This window comes from Lagopus leucura, unplaced genomic scaffold, assembly GCF_019238085.1.
Source record: "Lagopus leucura isolate 7727_CA_CO unplaced genomic scaffold, USGS_WTPT01 Super-Scaffold_100022, whole genome shotgun sequence".
Taxonomy (NCBI): domain Eukaryota; kingdom Metazoa; phylum Chordata; class Aves; order Galliformes; family Phasianidae; genus Lagopus; species Lagopus leucura.
This window is the reverse complement of record NW_024962275.1, coordinates 9021241-9043835: the sequence shown is the minus strand read 5'-3', so window position 1 is coordinate 9043835 and position 22595 is coordinate 9021241. Positions and strand designations below refer to the sequence as shown.

Here is a 22595-nt window from a genome sequence, read left to right as displayed (position 1 = left end):
TGCTGCCTCAGGGTGGCACGTGCATCCTGTACTGGAGGCAGGGTCAGGAAATGTGAGTCCAGTTCCCCTGGCAGTGCTGAAATGGGTTTTAACATTCAGTCGCCTGCTGTGCTGTGTGCCTGCTGCTGGGCTCCGTGTGGGCAGACACAGCTTTCTGCCTCCTCCCTGTAGACCTATGGCCTTTTTTTTTTTTTTTTTTTTCCTCCTTTAACAGCTGCAAATGTGGAGAGAGGAGAAGCGGTCTGGGAAGGGAACAGGGTGAATGATCTTCACAGAACAGGTGCGTTGTTTTTGCTTTAGGTTTTGCAGAGCTTGATCATTGCTGAGCAGGGAAGGGCATTGGGGTCAGTGGGGCACATGACAAGGCTGCTTGATATCCCTTGGTTTTGACCAGATCCAATGGATTGCTTGTTGCTGTAGGCTCTTGAAAGCAAAGGCATAGATCATTAAGGTTGGCAAAGACTTCTAAGATCACCCAGTCCAACCCACTGCCACCAATCCTGCCCACTAACCATGTTCCCAAATGCCACGTCTCCTCAGTCCTGGAACACCTCCAGGAATGGTGACTCCACCGCTCCCTGGGCAGCCTGTGCCAGTGCCTGACCACTATTCTGGAGAATAAATGTTTCCTAGTATCTGATGTGAACCACACTGGCACAATTTGAAGCCATCGCCTCTTGTCCTGTCGCTGGAGGATGTAGCATGTTGCACCCTGCATTGCTGCATCCTAAAGGCAATGGGAAATCATAATTTCTAGGTTGATGTGGGGCCGAAAGGCCATCTGGAGTCAGAGATGAGGTCTGGCAGATGCTTTTGCCCTGATGCAAACATACCTGGTTCTAGAGTGGCCCTGCAGGCACCAGCACCCTGCTTTCCACATCCATCTCAGCTGTACAGTGCTACTGTGTGGCTTTCCTACAGAAACAGGACAGTGATGTGTCATGCAAAGCTGTCTTTCCTTCCTGCCCATCCTGATGCAAACAGGGCTTTGGGCTAATGTCAGCAGAGAGCCCTTTGTCAGGCACTGGGGAGTGCAGTGCTGTGAGGAACAAATGAGTAATGAATAAATGATCTCCTGGAGGAGAACAGTCACAGTGATAAACAATATCTGCCCACCCACAGGTTTCGAAGACCTTGAAAGCTTTAACTTGGCTTATCACGGTCAGAATTTTCCCAGGAACAGCCTCCAAAGAGCAGGGTTCTGCAGTCCTTTCCATCTGCCCCTGTCCCCAGTGCAGCCAGCAGCTGTGTTGGCCCCGTGGGGCCCTTCTTCCATCACCCCCCAGCAGAGGAGATGAAGCAGTCGGTGAGGTGGGACCATGTGAGCTGTCTGCTTCACCTGTCCTGTTCCCCCATCTCTGTGGAGCACGGGGCTCAGGTCCTCTCCGAAGCAGATTTTGTCACCAAGCCCTTTGCTGACAGCTTTCCACCTTTAAAATTGAGTCACTCCCCACCTGACTTCCAGAGTGCAGAGCCCTGTTTGTACCCCCTAAACATTCCCCAGATGGGGCAGGGTGTTTGGTGGTGGTCCTGTTCGGTGTTTTTAGAGAGAGTGATGTGGAATTGGCCTTGTGACTGCCGAGCTGTTATGGCGTTTTTTCTTCTTCTGCACCATTTCTGTTTCAAAGGGATCTGTGCGCCTCATCAGTCACCATTTTGCAAAGCGAGCTCAATCAAAGCCTTTGCTGCTGACTGTCTTGGGGAGTGTTTTCCTTTGATTTTTGTCACGTTTCTCTTCCTTCAAACCCCCCGCAGGTTTCCCATCAGACAGACAGCGGTTTGGCACTTTGTCAGCATGGGAAGTGCTGCTGGGAGTTGTCCACACAGGGACCCCCATAGGTGGTTTGGTGAATCTCTGCTGAAACTTGCCAAACTCTCCATGAAATAACACTGAAATTGTGCCTGAAACCTTAACCTTGCTGGAGGCCAGACTGCCCCAAAATCTCAATGTGTTTGGACCTGAGTGGTTTTATGGAAACCACTTAAAGTGGGACTTGGTTCGGTGTGTGTGGATGTGTCTGAGCTGGGGATTGGTGGTCCTTGGAGGTGCCCAAGGCCACACATGTGGCTCCAGGCAGCCTGATAGTAGGGGGCACCCAGCCCACAGCAGGGGGTTGGAATCGGATGGTTTTTTAAGTCCTTTCCAACTGAGCTGTTCTATGATTTCATGATTGCTCTGTGGAGGAGGGGAGCACCCTGTAGCATCCTCTGCAGGCTGTCTTTGCATGGAGCTCCTCCCTGACCACGTGTCTGGAAGGGGGATTTGCAGCCTGGGGTTTTGCACTCTTGCAGGACAGCCTGGGTCTGTTAGGATGCTCGGGTGTCCCAGCACCTGTAGATGGAGAAATCCCAGAGGAGGGCTGTGCCTCAGGTTTGCTTTTCAAAATACAAGCAGCTGTGCCCATGTAGTGCCCACTCAGCCAAGCACATGGCTTCAGGTGCTCCAAACCCTGTGGGGATGCTCTCAGCCCTGCTGCCTGCAGCCGGCCGTCCTTGAGAAAGACCTCAGTGCTCCACGTCCCCTCTCCCCTGGCTCCAAAGAAGCCATGACATAAACCTTCGCATTTTGGAAGGCCATTTTCTTCCCCAGCCTACTACTTGTCAGCCCTCATCTGGGACAAACGCGTTTCTGGGAAGAAAATAAAGACTTGGCTCCCACTCGTTGGCATAACATTCAGGGCATCCCAGCGTGCCGAGGGCGTTGTGGGGATTCTTCTGTGGACAAAGGGACAATTGATGAACTGGGTCACAGCAGGAGGAGATACGTGGGAAAAGCAGGGAACAGAGGGGACAGTGGGAAGGAAGCCATTCCCGTTGCAGGGGCAGCTCCCCTCAGCCTGCTTGACTGGAGAGGAGCTGTGCATGCCTGTGCGGGTGCCCTGCAGGCACGGAGGGTGAGTTTCTGCCCCCGTGCTGCCTTGGCAACTCTCCCTGCATCTCAGTTGCAGGGCTGTGGGAGGGTGGGGAGGTTGGTGCAAGTGTTGTGGTGCAAGACCTGGGACAGGAGCTCGGGGAGGACAGAGCTTCCTTGGCTTCAGCTGGAAGCTTTGGAGCATCCTTCTGCCGACTGTTGTCTCCTTTGGTTATGGTCTGAGCATGTGCTGAGAGGGGAAAATGCTCAAACGGCTCTGTTAAGCACCAGTGGCTTGCAAAGCACCCGGAAGTAGTGCTGGCTTAGACATTAGTGTCAGAAGCCCATTTTCCACTTTTCCTGGATTCGCCTTCTCTGCATCTGGGGAGAAAGTGATGCAGTGGGGAAGTAGGGGTGGCATTGCTTTGGAGGGTTCTGAACACGGTCCTAACAAAGGCAGAAAGAGCCTGGGGGGAGAGGGCTGTCGAGAAAAGTATTAGTGAAGAAGCGAGACAATTTAATAGAGGGAGTTAGACACAGATTTGGGATACATAGAGAGGCAGGGAGTTGCTGGGGCATTTCCCCCATACGTCATTCTTCAGGGCTTCTGTTGAACAGAGGGGACCTGCTGAGCGAGGACCCTTTTAAGATGGCACATTTTGCATTGGCACCCTCAGAAGGCTTGTCTGGAGGCCTGCAGTAAGGAATGTGGCGTTGGTCAGTGCCACATGAGCTGTGTTAGGAGCAGTTCTGACACGGCGGCTTGTAGCCCAGTGTGAGCCGGTCAGGTCGAGCAGCGTTCCCCAGGTTTTCCTCGGGCTGCACTGTCAGGCGGTGAAGGCAATGCATCCTGCCTGTCCTAGAAGGTAGAAGTGAACGTACATTAATGTGACATCTTTACATTCTCATCTGAAGGAGTACGAACGCAACCCACATGACGCAGGGCGCCTCACCACAGAGGTAGCGCACGCGGGCAGCACGGCACGTCTGCTCTCCCCGTGTTGTTCCGGCTTCGTCCAGCTCTGTTTCCCGGTGCAGGCGCTGGGTCGGAGCGCAACGTGTTGCTGTCGGCTCCCTGCAGAACGCGCTGCGTTTCGGCTGCCGCCCCGCGATGTGCGAGGCGGGGCTGCTGGCACCGGAGCCCCGCGAGGCGGCGCGGCGCTACGGCGAGTCGTCGGACACCTGCTGCCGTATGGACCGCTGGCAGAGGCTGCGCACCGCCGTCCGGAGGCTGGAGTTCTGGGAAAGCTTCAGCGCCGAGCTGGTCGGGAGCGGCTTCTTCTCCAAGGTGTACAAGGTGAGAGCGCTGGGGCCGACCCGAACCGTGAGGCTGAACTCGGAAATGGGGAAGAGCGACTGTACGTGGTGTGATAGCGGCAGAACGGGGGTGTGGCTTTGAGCTAGAAGGGGGCGACTGAGGTGAGATGTGAGCTGGAGATCCTTTACTCGGAGGGTGTTTTTAACCCTCTCTCAGGAAGCACAGAACCAGTGTCCCTCTCGCTTTGCCCCTCTCCAGTGCTCCTCAGCCCATGAGTGCTGTAGCATCGCCCCACTGCTCGCTTTCGGGTGGGGGTGGGGAGCTCCTTCCCTGCAACCCTCAGCCATTTCTTTGAGCAACAGAAAGAAGGGAAGACCTGGCAACTGAGGCAGCGTTTCAGAGGGTACAGTGCTACCAGGTCTGCCCACATCATCCTCCTCCTCCGTGTGGCTGCTGGCACTGAGCTTGTTTGCTGGGCTGTGGTGTGGACCCAGTGGAGCCAAGCTGGGTAAGCTGCAGCTGGAGATATGGGTTTTGAGTGCAAATGCAATGACTTTCCACAATAGAAGGTGAAAAGGAAATGTCAAAAAATAAAGCAGGAGTGAAATGTTGCGGCTCACATAGAAGACAGTGGAGGAGGACTTGGAACAAGGCAAGGCCTTTGTTGCGACTTGACATTTGCTGGGAACTCGAGCTGGATGCTCTGGTTACTGGCGTTCCTCTGGGGTCAGGCAGTCTCAGCCCTGAGCAGCAGCGCTGCTGCTGGGAAGCACCACAGGGATGGATGGCTGCAGAGCCCTCTGCCCACAGCTGCTGTTTTCCAAAGTGCTCCCTCCTATGGTCACCAGCTCCTGGCCCGTGGTGCTGGCACAGAGGGGCTGTGTGCTGCTTGTGCTGCCCTTGTCCTCTGGTTCAGCCTGCGCTTGAGGTCCCTGGTGTGCAGACTGGCTGTGCACAGACTCACTTGTGCACAGGGTTCAGGCCGAGAGGTCCTGCATGGCCTTCTGCTTGGGGAACAGTGTGCTGTGTGGCTGCTGTTTGGGGCAGGCTGAGGAATACTCTGAGTTGGCAGGAACTAAACGCTGGCCGTGTGCTTGGAAGAGGTCTCTGCAAGAGGCTGGTGTCACCTGAAGTCTGATTCCCAGTGACTTGGGCTGGGCTTCCAGTTTGGAAAAAGGAAAAATGGCTTTGCAAGGCACATTGTGTGAGACCTTGAGGGCTGAACTTTGGCTGTGATCCATTGCATCTTTTGTACTTACAGCTGTGTGGTTGTGACTAATAATTGATGACACCCGAGCAGCAAGTCGGTGTGGTTACAGTGTCCCATCAGGGGATGCTGTCAGAGCCTTACTCTCTTTTCGGCCTCTGCAGACTGCTGCCAGGCTGTGTTCCATCAGGAAGGAGGAGGCAACTTGTGTTACTTCCAAGATGATTTGTTTTGTGGTCCTGGTGGTAACGAACCTTTCTCTCCTTTCAGCTCAGTGAGGTCTTAACATGCATCTCTGTGTTCTCCTCACCTCCGCTGGTTACCTTAGCCATAAAGCAGCCATAAAGAGAGCAGTGGGTGATGCTGTGGGATTCAGACTGCTGTTCTGAAGCCACCTCAGGCTGTGTTTGGGCTATTTCACTATCAAAATAAACAAAAAAAACCCCAAAGCTCTAAATGAAAGTGAAACGTAGGCTCAGGCGGCAGTGGGGACGTGTGGTGTGAGCAGCAGTGATGAGATCCAGCAGGAGGGAGAGGGGCAGATGGACAGATGAGGCACTGAAGTAAGGGGAAGGGAGAAGGTCAGCTCTTCTGTAACTCAGTGTGGGCTGAGAAACTGCTCCAGCCAAAGTGACTTAAATTTTGGCTGAGTGTCCTGGTGTGCTGAGGCAGGAGGGCGCTGGCTGTCCCCAGTCACCATGTCAGGTGTCACAAAGTGGAACTGGTGTGGGAAGGACAGTACCTTGCCCTTGTGCTGGTGGCTGTCCAAAGCTCTGGGCAGCAGGGAAACAGGAGCCAGGGCTTTGGCTGGGAAGGGGTGCAGCTGTTTGGAGGGGCTGGCAGACACGTGGAGTTTGACATGTGTCCTGCTCCACCCTTGGCTCCAGGTGACCCAGGCTGCTGCTGCTTGTAAAGTGATGGTGGTGAAGATCTACAAGAATGATGTGGACCAGGAGGTGATAGTGCGTGAGATCAGCCTGCTGCAGAAGCTCTCCCACCCCAACATCGTCAGGTAGGCAAGACGTCTGGCCGTGGGCAGGGGCACTGGTGGGGGCTGGGGCTGCCTCAGTGTCTCTGTGGCAGTTCTGTGGGGAGGGATCAAATGGAACCTTGATGGCTTGTTTTCTTTGTTTTGGTGCATCCTTCTGCTTAGGTACCTTGGGATATGCGTAAAGGATGACAAGCTGTACCCCATTCTGGAGGTAAAAGTTTATTGCCTTTAATTGTGCTTTGGGCAGGCGAGGAGCTGTGAGTGACTGGATGAGCAGACTGCCTTGGGGAGGCTTCTGGTCTGCTCTGCCCCACAGCCTCTCATGGCTGGAGCTGGGCACAGGTGCTGTGAGGTTCAGGCAGAGTGGCCATGAGGGGTTTCGTGGTGGCCCAGTACCACCAGAGGACCAGGACAGGCCAGCGTGGGGGAGCAGAGGAGCAGGATTTTAAGAGTAGGCATATTGGGATGCAGCCTGGCAGTACCTTTGAGGTGGCTCTGACACAGTGTTGTGGCTGAATGGGAAAGCCTGGGCTAGCACTGGGAGGCCTTATTTTGTTCCTACACGTGGGGGGCTCCAGGAGACCCTGCATCCAGCTGCACAGGTGCTGCCTTTTGTCTCTTCACAGTATGTGAATGGGGGCTGCCTGGAGGAGCTCCTGGCCAGCAAAGACGTTGCTTTGTCATGGAAGGAGAAGGTGGACTTAGCTTCTGACATCACCAGGGGCATGATCTACCTGCACTCCAAGAACATCTACCACCGAGATCTCAACTCCAAGGTACACAGCTGGAGGGGAGCTGCGTTAGGGGACCCTGCAGAGGCTGTGTAGGGCAGTGACCTGGAGACCTCAGGTTGTGGGTCCTCTGTTCCTACTTGTGGAAGGCAAGGAGTGCTGGCAGGTTGCACCTCACCTTTCAGTCTCACTGCGGAGGTGCAGCCCTGGAAGAAGTTTGTGCTTCTCTGGGGAAACCTGGGAAACCTGGTGGGAGGCTGGCTGAAAAGATGGAAGCCTTTACCTGGTGTCTGGCTGTTAGTGAGAACTGGAGCCATCTGGGCTTTTTACACAGGCAGACAGCGATAGGACGAGGGAGAATGGCTTTAAGCTAAAAGAGGCAAGATTTAGGTTAGATGTGGGGGAAATCCTTTACCCAGAGGGCGGTGAGGTCCCGGCATTACTGCCCAGAGCTGTGGAGGTGCCCAAGGCCGCGGATGGGCCCTGGGCAATCTGAGCTGGGGGGCAGCCAGCCCATGGCAGAACTGGGGCTCGGGGCTGTGGGGGCCCTTCCAATTGGAGCCATTTTCTGTTTGCAGTTTCTGCTGGCTCCCTGGGAGCAGGTGCCAAGGAGTAAAATCTAGGGATCTGAATAGGTTAAAGTCACTGGGGTTTTTGAGAAACCTCAAGATGATTTTGTAGAAATTCCTTCAGAAGCCATTATTAGGGATGTACAGCTCTGCACAGTGAGGAGGGCCGTGGCTGTGATTTGCCTGCCTTGGGCTGACTGAGCAAAGCTGATGTGCATGTTTCTAGGTCTCTTTCAGATGAAAGGATGTGGATCACCGTGTCCATATTGAGTGCCTTTGGGAATCTCAGTGCAGAGATGTCAGGATGGGGCAGCGCTGAGGGCCGTGTGGCGGCAGGCAGACCGCACTGTGAGAGCACGGGGTGGGCAGTGAACTGATGGAGGTGGGCTGAGGAACGGCTCCTTCCCATTACTTCTGGCTCCGGATGTGATCAGCTGCACACTCAGGTTGCAGCCTGTGTGCACAGGGCTCTGTAGCAGCTGGCCCCTTCCTTGCCACAGCCCATGCCACATCCCTGTGGTCTCCTTTCAGAACTGCCTCATCCGAGTGACACCGCGTGGCCGCGAGGCGCTGGTGGCAGACTTTGGGCTGGCCAGAGAAGTGGTGGAGCTGCCTGTGCAGTATGCAGAGAGGAAGCTGTCCCTGGTGGGCTCTGCCTTCTGGATGGCTCCTGAGATGCTGCGGGGAGAGCCCTACGACAGGAAGGTATGGCACCACTGCCAGCTCCTGGCTCATCAGCAGAGCTCCTGCATGAGATGGCAGGCATCCCCTAATGGAGGAGCGTGCTGCTGTTGGTGCTCCTCTTTCCTGCAGTTTGCCTTCTATGCAGCCCTGAGCCCACCTCTTCCACCCTTCTTGCAGGTGGATGTGTTTTCCTTTGGCATTGTGCTCTGTGAAATCCTGGGCAGGATCCCAGCAGATCCTGAAGTACTTCCCAGAACTCAGGTAATAATTCCCAAATTTAACAGTATTGGGGTTCATTTCTTTTGTTCCTTTTTTGTTCCTTTTGTTTTGTTTTGTTGTTTGTTCATGTTGCTCCATGATTCTGGACTGCAGCTTCTCTCTGGGCCATGCAGACTTGCACGCATATATGTGTGCGTACTGAGGTGTCACTCCAGAGTTTTAATTGTGGGAAAATCTGATGACAAAATTTTCAGTACACAAATGGAATCATCTGCTTATCAAAACTTTGGTTGCACCAACAAAATGAGAAGTGACTCTTTTGTTTACAGGTCTTAATTCCAATGCTCCATTTGGCATTGGCATTTCAATATCTACGTTGAAGCGGCAGATGAAACACAACCATCATCACAGGAGTATGTAGGTTGATCTGAAAGTAATGCCTCCTGTTTGTTTCCATGGAAAGTTAAACATCCAGTGAACAGAGTAACACTGTTTGATGGAGCAAATTCTCAGCTGCGAAACACTGTTTTTCAACATAGCAGCACCAATAGCTCTGCATTTTTGCCAATGATGAACAAGAGGTGCATACTGTGCTGTACAAACCCACACCAGCAGAGGTGACCACTGCTGCTGTCACCACTGCTGAAATGCACCACCACCCCTCGCTGTGCTCACATCCCCTCTTTGGTCTCCATCAGTGTTCACAAGCATCAATGAATGGCACTCACTGGCATTTTTTCTGCACGGAGGAATTCAATTCCACATGTTTGCTCCATACACACTCCCATGTCATGCACCATTCTGTCACACAGCAACAACACAACGGGATGTTGATGGGAAGGTTTGGCCTCTGCTGCCATCCCACTGACGTCTGTTTCTGGTGTTGTGGGCCAGCATCATAGAACATGAAGCAGTACTTTCAGATCAGCCCTAGTATATTTTCAGATTCATTGAGGCTAATTCACAGGTTATTTGAAGACAGTTGGCTTCTCTAGAAATGTGGCCTTTTTATTTCAATATTTACAACATTTCCCTCCTGCAAAGTGAGATAGGGAAGCGTTTTCCACAACAAGAGTGAAAAATCCAGTGAGAAAAGAGCAGATTGCTGCTTTCCATGCAGAGTAAAGGCTCCACGGTGCTATGGGAACAGCTGGTGAATCCGGTGGCTCTCAGCAGCTGTTGGAAGCCTGGATGGTCCTCCACATGTTGGTTCTGCTTTGTGCTGCTTGTTGCTGCGCTCTTTCTGGAGGGTGCGTTGCTCTGCAGGAGAGCACAGAGCAAGCAGAAAGGTGTTGCTACGTCTCCCTGTTCTTTTAGTGATGACCTGTGCCCTCCTGGCAGAGCTGATGGTTCCCTTGTGCCATCAGGGAGACAGCTGTGATTGAGACCCTAAAAGCTTCAGTCCATGAATGTAGAATCATAGGTGGCATAGGCTTAGGTGGCAGGGGACCTAAAAGATCATCCAGATACTCCCTCCTGCCTTTTATCCTGGTGGCTGGGAGGTGAAGGAATGGCATTCCAGCTTAGAGGAGTGTAAAACCCAGACAAGGCCCATCTCTGTAAGTGAGGAGTAGGTGGGACACACGTTGAGCAGGAGAGGAGCCTGTGTTCCCCCTTTTCCTGGGGAAGCCCCATCCCTCCTGCCAGGCTGGCTGCTGCCCCGCGCCCTCTCCTTCCCTCAGGACTATGGCCTGGATGTCGCTGCTTTCTGCAGGATGGTCAGCGGATGCCCTCGGCGGGTGCTGGACCTTGCTGCCTGTTGCTGTCGGGTGAGTCCTGCCTGTTTCTCCTGAGTAACTCACCCCGAGTCAGAGCACAAGTGATGCAGCAACTGGCTGTGATCTGTGTGGGGGTGTTCTACCTCTGACAGACGTCCCCTAAGACAAGATGTTTGGTGATGGCTCTGCTGAAGTGTTGCTGGGACTGCTCTGTGCCCAGGTTGGAGCGGGGGCTGGAGCACCTGTGCCAGGGCTGGGCAGCCCCAGGGCAGCACAGTGGGGTGACCTGGACTAAGGGGTGCCCCCACCGTGTTGCTGGCGTTTCTCTTGTAAGGAGTGCATACAGATCTGGACCTCACTGTCCTTCAGAAGAAAAAGGAATGAACCCCAGCTTTGGGAACACCCCGAAAGAGGTGGGGAGGAGACGTGTCCTCTCTAGCTTTTCCCCTGATCCTGTTCTGCTCAGACTGCCTTTGGGCTGAGCAGTTATCACACCCCACTGATGTCAGGAGATGTCAGCTTGCAGTGTGTGATGCCAGAAAGCTCTGTGTGCAGGTGCACAGTCCGGGCATTTCTGGCAGTGGGTGAGTGCTGCTCGGCCATGGGGGACCCAGGAGAGCTGCCGCACTGTAACCCACCTGTCCGAGATGTCCTCTTCAGTTCTCCCTTCTCATTCCAGGTGGAAGCATTCAAGAGGCCGTATTTCTCCGATATCTTGGATGAGTTGGAAGACGTTGCAGAGAGCCTGGAGCCCAGGAAGGACAATCCACTTTTGAGCTGAGCTGTGGGCCTCCTGCAAAGCACGATGGATGGACTGTAAATGGAGGGTCAGAAGTGAAGAAGGAGGGTCAGAAGTGAAGAAAGAGGGTGGAGGATGGAAGAACTAAGTGACCCACTGGTATTTATTTAATCATAGTCTCAGTCTCTAATTTCTGAGATTGAAAAATGGAGAGGAGACTTAACCAAGGTCTTATCTGAGGTTTTTAACAGATGTAATTCAGACAGCAAACAGCCTTTGGCTTGTTAAAAGTAAATGATCCTGGATGGCAAGTCAGGGACCTGGATTCCCTTAGAGGATGCTTTCCAAATGCACCTCTACAGAAGTGCAGCCCTCTCTTGCTTCCCTGCGCTCCCTGGGCTCATGGCCTTCTCCTTCCACGTCTCCTCTGTGCTTGGGGAACCTCTGTGGGGGCTGGAATCCCTGTGGAGCAAAGCTGGGGGCTTTGAGGCACACAGAGAGCCTCAGAGTTGCCGTACGCTGCAAAGCCTTAAAACCCTCCTTGGGTGGCCCCACAGGGATGGCTGCATTGTGGAGCGATGCTGGTGGGGCACACCAGCATTCAGTGAGGTTCTGGGGAGCAGTGTGGAAGGTGTGCCTCGCCGAGGTGTGAGCCAACCAACCAGTATCTCCTCTCAGAACTGGGGCTGTGCTCTGTCCCAGCGCTGCGGCTGTCTGGATTTCTCCCCACAGCCCTCTGTCAGGGTTTGGAGGTGGGAGAGGTGCACCTCTTATCCTTCCACAGGTCTCCAGTTCAGCTGGTTGCCAGGCCTCATTGGGAGGGATGTGTTCTACTTAGGACCGAAATATCTGTGGTTGTTAGTAGGTGTGATGGCTTTGTGGCAGTGGAGCTGTGTCTCTTCTTGTACACTGTAAGCTCTTGGAATAGTGGCCCTTTGTGCACCAAAAAGCACTTGAAGATTGTATAATGAGGTGTGCAAATAGCATTGCAGACCTACGTGTGGACTTGATCTCGAGATCTTGGGCAGAACTTGGTGTCACATGTGGCTCAGTGTCTCTGTGCCCTGGCACCCACATAAAGGAGTGACAGTAGTGTGCCGAGATGGATGTTGTGGTGGAGTGCAGTGTTTTCAGCAGAGATTCCTCATGATAAGGAAGATGAAACACACTGAATGGCACCAGGACCATTGGCTCAGCCACATGTCCAGAGAATCCTCCATCCCTGGAGCTACTGTTGTGCTTTTCTGGGTTGTGACAGCTGTGCACAGGAAATCTGCTCGACAGCAACACACCAGCAAACAGCTTCCTGCTGGGGAGTGCTGCCAGTAGGAGGAGTGAAGCCTCAGGAAGCAGAAGACCAAAAAGGATGGAAGCTTTTCAACCTGGTGGAAGGCAGAGTTCCAACTTTTTTATTTGACCGGTGGAGTGAAATGGACTGCAACGGCAGTGGAAACAGCACTGATGTACCCTTGTGTCTTCAGGGGCAGCCAGCCACCACCAGCACTGCAGCAGTTGGTCCCTCTGCTGTGGGCTTGCCCCCGACCACCAGCACTGTCCCTTGGACATGATGTGAGGGTCATTGCGAGCCTCATGGGCCAGGGGGTCTGCATGCTCTCCTGGAGGCAGAGGGCAGCGGTTGGACACAGCTGGACTGGGTTATGCAGCTCAGAGCAGGGAATGACACTTTCTGTCTGCTGGCATCTGTATGGCTGTGAGACTGCATCTGCTTGGCATCCTGAGGGCAGCCACGGGTGGGTACAGAGCTGTGCTTCTGCTGGGCTTTCTGTCTGCCCCATCCGCTCCCATAGAAGAGACATCTAGCCCCATGCTGAGTCTCAGGTGACAAAGGAGATCTTTGCTAGAAGGACTTGTGGTTCTGCTGCTGCCTGGCTCCATGGCCATTTCATCCTGTGCAGAGTGCTGCTGCTGAGGCACAGTACCAAACACAGTGAACATCTTCATGCTCTGTCAGCACAGCTGGCAGGATAAAACCTTGGTGAAGACAGAGCACTGTTAGCTGTGAGAAAGTGGTGCTTTGCCTGAGGTGCCACTTGGTGCCCATGGCGTGGGGCTCCTTACAGCATCTGTTGCTTCAACTAGGGGCACAGCAGCAGCACAAGCACCGTGCAAAGGGCAGTGGGTTCACCTTTTCCATCCTAGCAGCCCATGATGGGCTGAAGGGACCAAAGCACAGTGAAATAACTTCTCTTCCCCTGATGCAGCTTGTTTTGTGCTGACTCATAAATGGCACTGCTTGTTTTTCAGTGCAGCTGCCTTACAAGGACAGCTTAAAAAGTCAGAGGGAGATGTTTTCTTTTAGACCACCACATCCAGTGCAAACAAATGCAAATTGTATGGAGGTGCTGAAGCTGTTTTATTACATTCCCATGTGAGCAGTTGTTGGTGTTAGGTAGGAAGGAGATCTCTCCTTCCAAAGGTCCATCCCTTAAAGTCTGTCATCTTTCAGTTCTGGCTGTGAAATCTTGGGCGTGTGGAAGAACTGCCGTGTTCCTCCCTGCGAAGAACTGCTGCAGAGCCCCTGGGTGCTGGCAGCAATCCCACGGGTGTTGGGCTGTCCCAAACTGCACAGGAATATCTCTGAAAGTGGCTCTCACTGGCTACAGGGCTGCTTCCCCTTTTTGGCACCAGCCAGCCATCAGAGCTGCTTCCAGCTGCTCACCTCCTTGCTCCCTGCCCTGGAGTGAAGCAGAAAGCAGGTTCTCACCTCATCCCCTGTCCTTGTCCATCATGATTTACACCAGGGGGAACAGCGGGAGGAACCCAGGGATGCTGTTATTCCTGGTCTTCAGGGTCACTCCTTTCCAGAGCTGCTGAAGAGCAAAAACAAAATGCAAACCTAATTCTTGAGCTTTCTGGGACACAGAAAAGCTGAGATGAGCAGTGACCACCGGGATCAGTCAGAGACTGACTGGAGCTATTCTGCTTTTCTTCTGGAGAGACTCATGGGAAGGACAGCTAGCAAGAGGCACTAGATGGCATGCTGACAGTTTGGGGGTATGTTCCTTTAGGGCATGTCCTTCACAACATCTCAGGACTCCTCTCTGCACCTTCCACACTGTCAGGTGTAGGAGCTGATGGAGGTGCAAGAACCACTCTTGGAGAAGTGGGATCTCTGGGTTGGTGACAGTGACATCTCTGGTGACAGTCACCAGACCTTGGAGGCTGCATGGAGGAAGGTGCTCTTCCTGTCTGCAGTTACAGCAGTGCCCTGTGTGCTCAGGGTCTGCTTCCTTCTCCTCACCATGTTTCCCTGCAACTCCAAGCAGCTGGACCTTTGCTGTGTGGCTTCTTTAGGATCACTGTACCCTAGACTGCATCAACTCCACTAAGTTCTGAATAACTACAGAGGAAATCCACGTGGACTAGTGCATATTGAATATGATGTATGTCTCCCAGGGGGGTGGATCCTGACCTAGTGCTTCAGTTCTTCCTGGCTGGAGTCTGTGCAAGCCCTCTCCATGGCTGCTGTAGCTATGGGACTTGGGGAGGGCCGTGAAGCCCTGAGGACCCTCTTCTTCACACAGCTGTATCACTGCAGGGAGCGCTTTGCTGCCTTGCAGAAGGGGCTGCAGTGCCAACTCACTGTGCTGGCTGAGGGATGCAGGAGAGCATCATTCTCCTCTCCAGCCAGGTGCCACCCACCTCCCCCAGCGCTGCTGGTGTGGGCATGAGGTGCTGGGAAGGGACAGCCCCAGCTCAGTTGACCTTGGGGGTCAGCTTGCTGCACACTTGTGCGCCAAGTGTGATAAATGCGGGATCCTGCAGAACCCACACAAATAAATACACTATTTCCACTGATTGATGTGTCACTGTAATGCAGTTAACACTTGGTTTCCATGGTGTCTCCTTCTACAAGGCTTGACTTGGGACTGCTGTACTGTCCTAGTGCCACTCACTGCTGGACAGACTGTTTTTTCCAGCTCTTGGTCCACAGTGGTGAAAGAGAGATCCTGAAAACACGGGAATGGCTGGAGCTGGCTCCAGTTTGTTGTGAGATTTGTTGGGCAATGGGGAAGAGAATTCAGTGCCTTTCCGACAGCTCTTGGATCCAACAGGAAAAAGGCTGCAAAAACACTGAAGGTTTTGTGTACGTAGATTAGAGACAAAAATAGCAGGATGTGCCACGTAGGGTCAGACCATCTGAGAGTTTTACTGAAAAACAGTAGCCTTACCACCAAGGTAGTCTTTACATCAAATCTTTACATTCAGAAAAGCTTACTCAGCATCAGCAGGGCTGCTGGAGATAGAGCAGGGTTAAAGTCAGGGCTTACAAAAGCTCAAAGCAGTACTGCTCCCTTCTGATCTCTAAAGGCTACAGCTGCTCTGGGCCAAAGGCACAACTTACAGTGTCCTTCTTGGTCTGATCTCGCCCTCAAACAATGTGATGTTTTCTGTCTTCTGTTGGGTGGCATCTGCCAGTGCCAGTCAGACATCCTCCTGCACTACTGGCCTGAATTTCACTTTTGTTCATTTATGGGAGTAATGGCATTCTTTGCCCGTCTTCCAGTTGATGCTGTCAGCACAGCTCCCGCGTGCACCCAGTCGGTACGTGCTGCTGAGGTTAGAGGCATGTGTGGCAGTCATTGCACCACCACCCTCCTTGAAGACTGTGGCACAGTTGAAGGATCTCATGTCATTGCCCTGATCTGCTGTTGAAAATGACATGGCCTCATGCTATATAAGGAGTCTCCTGCAGGGAGAACACACTCAGTTACTGCAGTAGTGCAGAAGGGAACCTCGTGTTCCTGAGCACCAACTGCAGGGCAGCAGGGGCCTGGTTGGATGTAAGGCAGTTTGTTTGAATCCCATTCTCTTGGTTGCCTGCATAGTCTCCTTGGTCACCCAGAACAGGAGCGGTATCCTGAGTTCTGCTAGGACTGCTAACACAGAGAGAACCCACCAATGGCTGTGCAGCACATGGGCCAGATTCTGCCTGCAGTCACACAGGTGTCCACTCTTTTGCACCGCTTGCATTCTCTGCACTTTCTGAGGTCTGGACCAGCAGCAGACAAAGCTCATAAACCCAGAGCACTGCTATCTCACTTGTTGGTTTCACTCGTTCCCACATGAAGGATATTGAATTTTGCAGAGGATTTGTATGTTTTTTAAGAAGAAACAACAACACAACCCCAACATACCAGGTAACCTGATTCTGCATTTGTTGCTAAAGTACATGGCAGGGCTTGTAGGTAGCACTCTGGGTCACACATCTGCAGGGGTGCACATCCCTTTCCTTCCCTGCACCCAGAGGTCACTGCATCTGGGTCACCACAGGCAGTTTTTAAGTACTGACCCAAAATGTAGGTTGTGCAAGGACTGTATGTGACACTGCTCTAGGCTGTAAATGCTGAATGTTACTGAAATGCTTTGGGAAAGTCCTTCCCAGTTGCTCACTTACCAGCATTCCCACCGAGGAAGTCTCCCAGAACCAGTTTGTATTTCTCAGACTCTCCTAAAACTTGGAAGGAAGCATACTTGGCAAAATAGTAGCTGTTGTTGAAGTCTCTCAGGTCAATGCTCCTAAAAGAGGAGGAGGACAGTGGTTCTGTTGGGCTGGTGGTAAGCATTCAACTGGGATTCAGAAGATGGGGTAAAGGAGCCCTCAGCTGACTTGAGAGGAGCTGCCACTGCCAGAGAGATTGTGATAGACTTCAAATTCCTGCAGAACTGCCTGTCCTGTACATCACTGTGAATCCAAGGCTGTCTGTGGGCAACATGACTGTTCTCACAGTCTCGACAGGGAGATGTGTTGTCTCCAGGATAAGTCATGCAGGCAGCTCATTCAATTCTCTGACTTCTTTTTTTAGAGTGAATATCTGTGGTGCATTGGGCTGCAGGAGCCTGCATGCTGGTTAGGATTACCTTTGGGGCCCAGGAGGAATGTGGGATGCTCAAGTCTGTTAATGGCAGTGCTGTGCAGTGATTGCATTCTGCCCCAGTCCGGGGAGCAGGCAGCCCTTACCCAAAGAGGTGAGGAAGTGGAGGTTGTCATTCCCCAGCCAGAACTCTGTCAGCTGGTTGCCAAATCCTTGTTTGTATGAATTCCAATCTCGCAAAAAATTCACTGACCCATCCAAGCGTCTCTGGAAAACCTGTGGGAAATGAGAAGTCCATCCCTGCCAGTTGTTCTGCTCCAGAAGCCCCACTGCCTGCCTGCTGGTGGCATGGCCTCTGCAAAGCCCCACTGCATATACCACTCCAGAGGGCAGCTGGGAGTGCTGAACCTGACTGCAGATCTCTCTTTGCAAATTCCCTTCCTCTGTGCTTGGAAATGAGGAGGAGTTTGCTGGCTGAGCAAGAATGGGTGGGTTTGGGGTGCTCAGCCTGCTCCCAGACACGTCTCCCAAAAGAATCCCCTGCATTCACCCAGGCTTGGTCACAGGAACTTCAGCTGCCCTCTCCACCTGGCTTCACTTCTCCTTAGTGCCTTCCTCCCTTTTTATTGCTATTTTAGTGCTATCATTTGAAGTATCAATAAAAATCACAGTAGGGAAATAAAAGCTTCCCTCTCCCCATCCTACTCACAATCCATCCTCCACCATCCGTGTCCATATCGCAGAAGACAGTGGTAGCATTGCAGCCTTGGGGGTGCATGGTGTACCATCCGTTCAGGATCTTCCCTTTATCCAGCAGCTCCTGGCAGTTCCTGGCTTTTGAGCAGAGGAGGGAAAGAGTGGAAGTGGAAGGAGTTACAATGTGCTCACTGCAACAGAGAGCACTACAGCCCCAAGCCCAGCCTCACAGGTGTGCACCTACGTCAGACAAAGCTGCTCCTTGAGCCACTAATCACAGGGTGATGGGCACTTTCTAAAAGATAGATGTGCTCAGATCTCTCTCATCTGCAAGGAGGCTTTGGAGAGTCTGAAGATGCACTTACCAGATGTAGGTGTCCTTGCCAACCCCAGCCTGGAGGAATTACAAGGAACCACACACAAGCTGCACGTGGCTGCGAGAAGCAAACAGGCTAACTGCTATTTCCTTACTCTGCGTTTTGGTGTCACTACAAACTGGTTACCGCTGCTGCCTTGTCCTGACCTCTGGTGCTGGGCTTCTGCCTCCTTGCTGTCATCGCTGTGCTGTTCCACAGTGCTGATGGTGGCGCAAAAGGCCCAGGACAAAACTCACCAAAGGTACTGCTGGAAGTAGCAGTTTGTTTCCAGAGACTGGGCCATGGCTTTGAATCCTTCAGTCCAACATGCTTTCATGAAGTTGTGCCCCCAGCTTGTGCAGAGCCAGAGGTGAAATAAGTCAGCTCCTGATTTTGGAGGTGGTCAGCCCATTCCTTCCTTGCGTCACCCCGTACCAGCTGTCTCCACTCCAGCAATAGGAGAATGAGGAGAGGTCTGATTTTATGGGACTGACAAGAGAAACTCTGTAAAGAAGAGCAATATCTTACTCTGAGATCCCACCCAAGGACGCAGTTCCCAGTACCCATCCCATGCGAGATCCACATCTCAAATCTGCCCGACCTATAGGACTTCAGAGCTGTTTCTTAAGAGTTTCATTTCTGTAGATCCAGTTATCTTATGTACACCCTGGATTTTATGGATTAAAGCTAAATATATTATGGGTTACCTTTTGCACCGGGCGGTCCTGCTTTCCCAGGGGATCCCTTGATTCTCATTTCTCCTACAAGAAAAAACACTGTTCATATGTGTGCAATGCAGTGTGACCACAGGAAAGATAATACAGAAGTTGGGACAGCTGGGCCTCAACTTCTGCAAAAGCAAGAAAGCTTTTTTTTTTTCATCAGATCATACTTGACAACATATCTCACTCCATTTCTTCTGCTAAAGCTATATTATATTGGTACTGGGCAGCCTGATCTGGTGGTTGGCAAGCCTGCCCACAGCAAGGGGTTGGAATGTGATGATCTTTATGTTACCTTCCAACTCAAGCCATTCTGTGACTCTGATTCTATGATACTGCCAGTCCAAGTCCTGATTTACAGCTCACATGTGAATTCCTATGAACTCTGCATACTCTGGAACCAGCCTGTGGCTTCTGCTGCAGTGGAGCTGCTCCCTTACTGATGTGATTCGCTTTCCCTATGAGTTGGCTGTGAAAAACTCCAGGGACTCCCATGGGTAGGGGTGTCCCCTTCACACATCTTTCTACAAATGAAAAAGCAGTCTGGTATCTTTGGAATCTTACCTTTTGTACCTGAAAGGCCCGGTTCTCCCTTTCAGCCAGCTGCACCTGGGATCCCTGGGCATCCTTGAAGAACAGCAAGTCGGTCTGCCTCCCCAAGTCCCACTATTTTCAGCTCTGTGTAAATGAAGACAATCATCCTGGAGATTATTATGATTCTGAAATGTTTGGGATAAGAAGTTGAGCCCTTTGGGCTTCAGAAACAGTGCGAAAGGCAAAGACAGGCAGAAGTCATGTCCTAGCTGAGGATGGGAGCTCAGCATGATTGTATGAGTTAACATTAGAAGAGAGAGGCATGGAACCTCTCTAACTTCAGAGGAGTTTACTGGGAAGAAGGCTGTTATATGGGATATTACACGCATGACAAAGGTACTATAGCTTGATAAAACAAAAGATGTGAGGTATCCTGTGGTGTACTGATGGCAAAGAGTAAATGGCAATGGCGGGTCTGGACTGTAAATGTTCTGTCCCATTTTATGACACTAGATCAGTTTCAAATCACACCTTTTGCCTTCCCGGGGAACACAGACAGAAGACTGCATGGTGTGGTGTCCCTGAGCTGCCAGGTGCCAGGCACACAGCACGCACTGGATTGTCCCTTCATACAGCTATGCATCCAGCAGAGCCTGGGGCAGATCCACAGATGGACATCTTGCACTGGGAATTGAAAGAATCGGGAAACCTGTTCCTGGAGACCCCACTGCTGAGGGGACCTCTGACCGGAGCCAGCAGCTTCGTAAGGACGCAGCTGAGGGTTCGTCACCCACCCGCAGCCTTCCATCTGCAGCTGAATTAAAAAGGTGCATAGAAGGAAAAATCCCCCCCAGGGCCTTGTAATGGCCCTTGTGCCAGGAGGGCAGACAGAACAGCCTGCCCCAGGCAGCAGGACTGGTGTGGCACTCACCTGGACAGGAATCCTGGGTGCTACAGGTGGTGGCTGATGCACTGAGCAGGGAGAGGAGGACGGCGGCTGCCCTCCCCACCACCAGCACTGCACTCTGCTCTCTGCTCCCTTTCTCTGTGCCCCAGGATTGGTACTGAGCTGTCTCAGGCTTTTACACTGATCAAAAAATCCTGTGTAAGCTCCACCTCTGCGCTTGCCCATTGCCTGTGTTCCCAGTCTGTGTCTGCAGAGCTTCTTCCTTGACCAGCAGCTTCCCACAGACCCACAGAAAGCTCTCAGGCAGATGCTTCAGTTCACACAGGATTCAAGACTAATTTGGTGTTTAAACTCTGCAAATCTGGGACAGTGAGGTGGGAAGAGGAAGGCTGATGTATTTTTCCCAGCTTTTATTCTCCTCAGTTCCCAATCAGAGTTAAACGTGAGGTGTTCAGTTTTGCTTCGCTGTTTCTACGTTATGCACATTTGTGGGAGCACTACACGAGGCTCAGACTGCCAAAGCAAATCAGACTCTTACTAGCTTTGGATACAAAGCCCTTAAAGTTTATGAATATTAGCAGAGCGTTTAATTTAAGCTTTTTCTCCTTATTCTTCCATCCGATCAGCGGAGACAGTGACTTCTTGGAGCTTTTCACAGCTATCAGGATATCAGAGGAAAAACCTCAAGCTCTCCTCAAGCATTCCCTTTTGCAATGAAGCCACTTCAACACTCCAAACTCAAAATGTAGATGAAAGCCTACTTTAATACTAAGCAAATGGGAGAAAGCAGGGGAGAGACAAGAGAAGTATGTGGTTCTCTCTTCAATTCGGTATCCCCAAATGAATCACATGCTGCAGGACACACAGACACTTTTGGAAGCTATGCATCACTGGCCAATGTAAGTTCAAAGTAGGTCAGGTCCCTGGAGGTAGTCTCTGAAATTGGCCTAGTGATCAATATGTCCTAAATTGCTTTTCCTCACCCTGTGGCCCAGTGAAGATCACACAGTGCTGCTGTTTACACCATCAGAAGTCTTTTTTTTCTGTGTTCTCCTTTGAGCCCTGGGAAATGTCCTGTCAACCTCGAAAGCCCCGTATCACCTTGGAGATGCAGAAAGGAATTTAAAGCACACTGCATGAAATAGGGACTGCCTCTGAACACTGCCAGTCATCTCTTCGACTCCAGAGATGTGAACATCCAGAGCGAGGTCTCCAGAACTGAACTGATTTGCAAAACCTCAAGCAAGCTTAGCAAAGCTTAGCAAATCAGAAGGCACAGATTGACAACAGATCTTCAAAAAGTGTGTGTGGGAACATGAAAACTACGCAGCAGAGGATTTAGCACTGGTCAGTGTGAAGTCATAGGTGAAATCCTGGCTCCTGCTTGGGTCCTGCTCTGTCCCATAGCTAAGGACATTGCTATGTGACTCCTACAGCTGCCAGAAGGGCTGACAGCTGGGACTGGGGAGCTGAAAGAGCAACTCTGTCATCAGTAACTCCAGGCAGTGTGAGATAGCAACTCGCCTGAGAGTGTAAGAGATGATTCTTTTACATCATTGTCTCAAAGCTTGCTGGGGACACAGATGAATGAGTCCAGGCAAGTCCTGAGCAAAGGTTGTGGAATCCTTTCTCTGGAGAACTTTGATGGAGGAGTCCTGGGCAAGGGTTGTGAAATCCTTTGGGAGACAAGATGGACAAGGCCGGGGGCAAGGAGGAGAGATGAGCTGCAGCTGAATGGCTGTGAAGTGCTCTTTTGTGTGGACTTATCTCAGGATGATGGCCGCGGAGCCAATGATTGTGGCATCATTTGCTCCGCGGCCGCCTCCTGCTGCCTGCTTGCTGCCCCAGGCCGCCACGCTGCTGCTCCCCCCCCTCCCCCCCTCCCCTGCTGCTTCTGACTCGGACCTTCACACGCCGTGCTGCGGGACGCTGCTGGATCCTGGCGCTGACCATCCCTGCTTTACGCAATTCTTGCTTCTTTCCCATCTTTTCTATCGCCCTTCTTCCCTTCCCCCTCCCCCGATTAGGATTTGTAATAAACTGGTTGGACCAACATATGAACCGTTGTTTCTTAATCTCACGCCGGGTATACAGATATTAAAAGAACCTCACCTCCCTCCTATAAATTGGAGCGAGACAGAGTCAGCCCCATGGGAGGTGCCTTTGGGGAGACTTGAAGACTTGCACTGCTAGGATGGAGTGCTCTGACCTTCTAGGGTAGTGTATCATCCAAAGCAAAAAAGGGAGATCCGGGTTCCCCTTGCCTGGGCTATGCTATTTACACCTCTTTACTATGTGCCAGTAACAAAGTTTTCAGGTGTCTTTTCGTGAACACTTACATTTCCAATGGATAATTTCTTTATTTCGCTACTGATCTTACCATCTGTGCTGGGGACATTTGCCCAAACTAAGCAGTTTTTTCCAAAGGATGTTACTTGGTTTTGCTTTTCTGCTTCTGAGTTTTGTAACTGCACTGTGTCTTCAAGTGCTCGAGTGCTTCACTGCTAGGGGCTGTGCCGTGCCTTTGGTTTGCACATGATGTGCATCGTAGCTTCCAGGAGATCCTGAGGCTCCAA

At 52.0% G+C, this 22595-nt stretch overlaps 2 protein-coding genes across 2 annotated transcripts; one reads left to right on the top strand and one right to left on the bottom strand.

Annotated features, from left to right (window-relative positions):
* Positions 1–242: 242 nt before the first annotated feature.
* Positions 243–16133, top strand: LOC122184155 (dual specificity testis-specific protein kinase 1-like). The gene is made up of 9 exons (XM_042878871.1): positions 243–280; positions 3890–4148; positions 6204–6328; positions 6470–6518; positions 6934–7083; positions 8139–8312; positions 8469–8552; positions 10193–10279; positions 10908–16133. The coding sequence occupies exons 2-9, from the start codon at positions 3963–3965 to the stop codon at positions 11007–11009; spliced, it is 957 nt and encodes a 318-aa protein (XP_042734805.1). The 5' UTR covers positions 243–280; positions 3890–3962; the 3' UTR covers positions 11010–16133.
* Positions 15124–18186, bottom strand: LOC122184156 (ficolin-2-like). The gene is made up of 4 exons (XM_042878872.1): positions 18114–18186; positions 17514–17638; positions 16951–17080; positions 15124–15678 (listed from the first exon to the last, which is right to left on the bottom strand). Exons 2-4 carry the CDS (start codon positions 17580–17582, stop codon positions 15617–15619), a joined length of 261 nt encoding a protein of 86 aa, XP_042734806.1. The 5' UTR covers positions 17583–17638; positions 18114–18186; the 3' UTR covers positions 15124–15616.
* Between the last annotated feature and the right edge of the window lie 4409 nt (positions 18187–22595).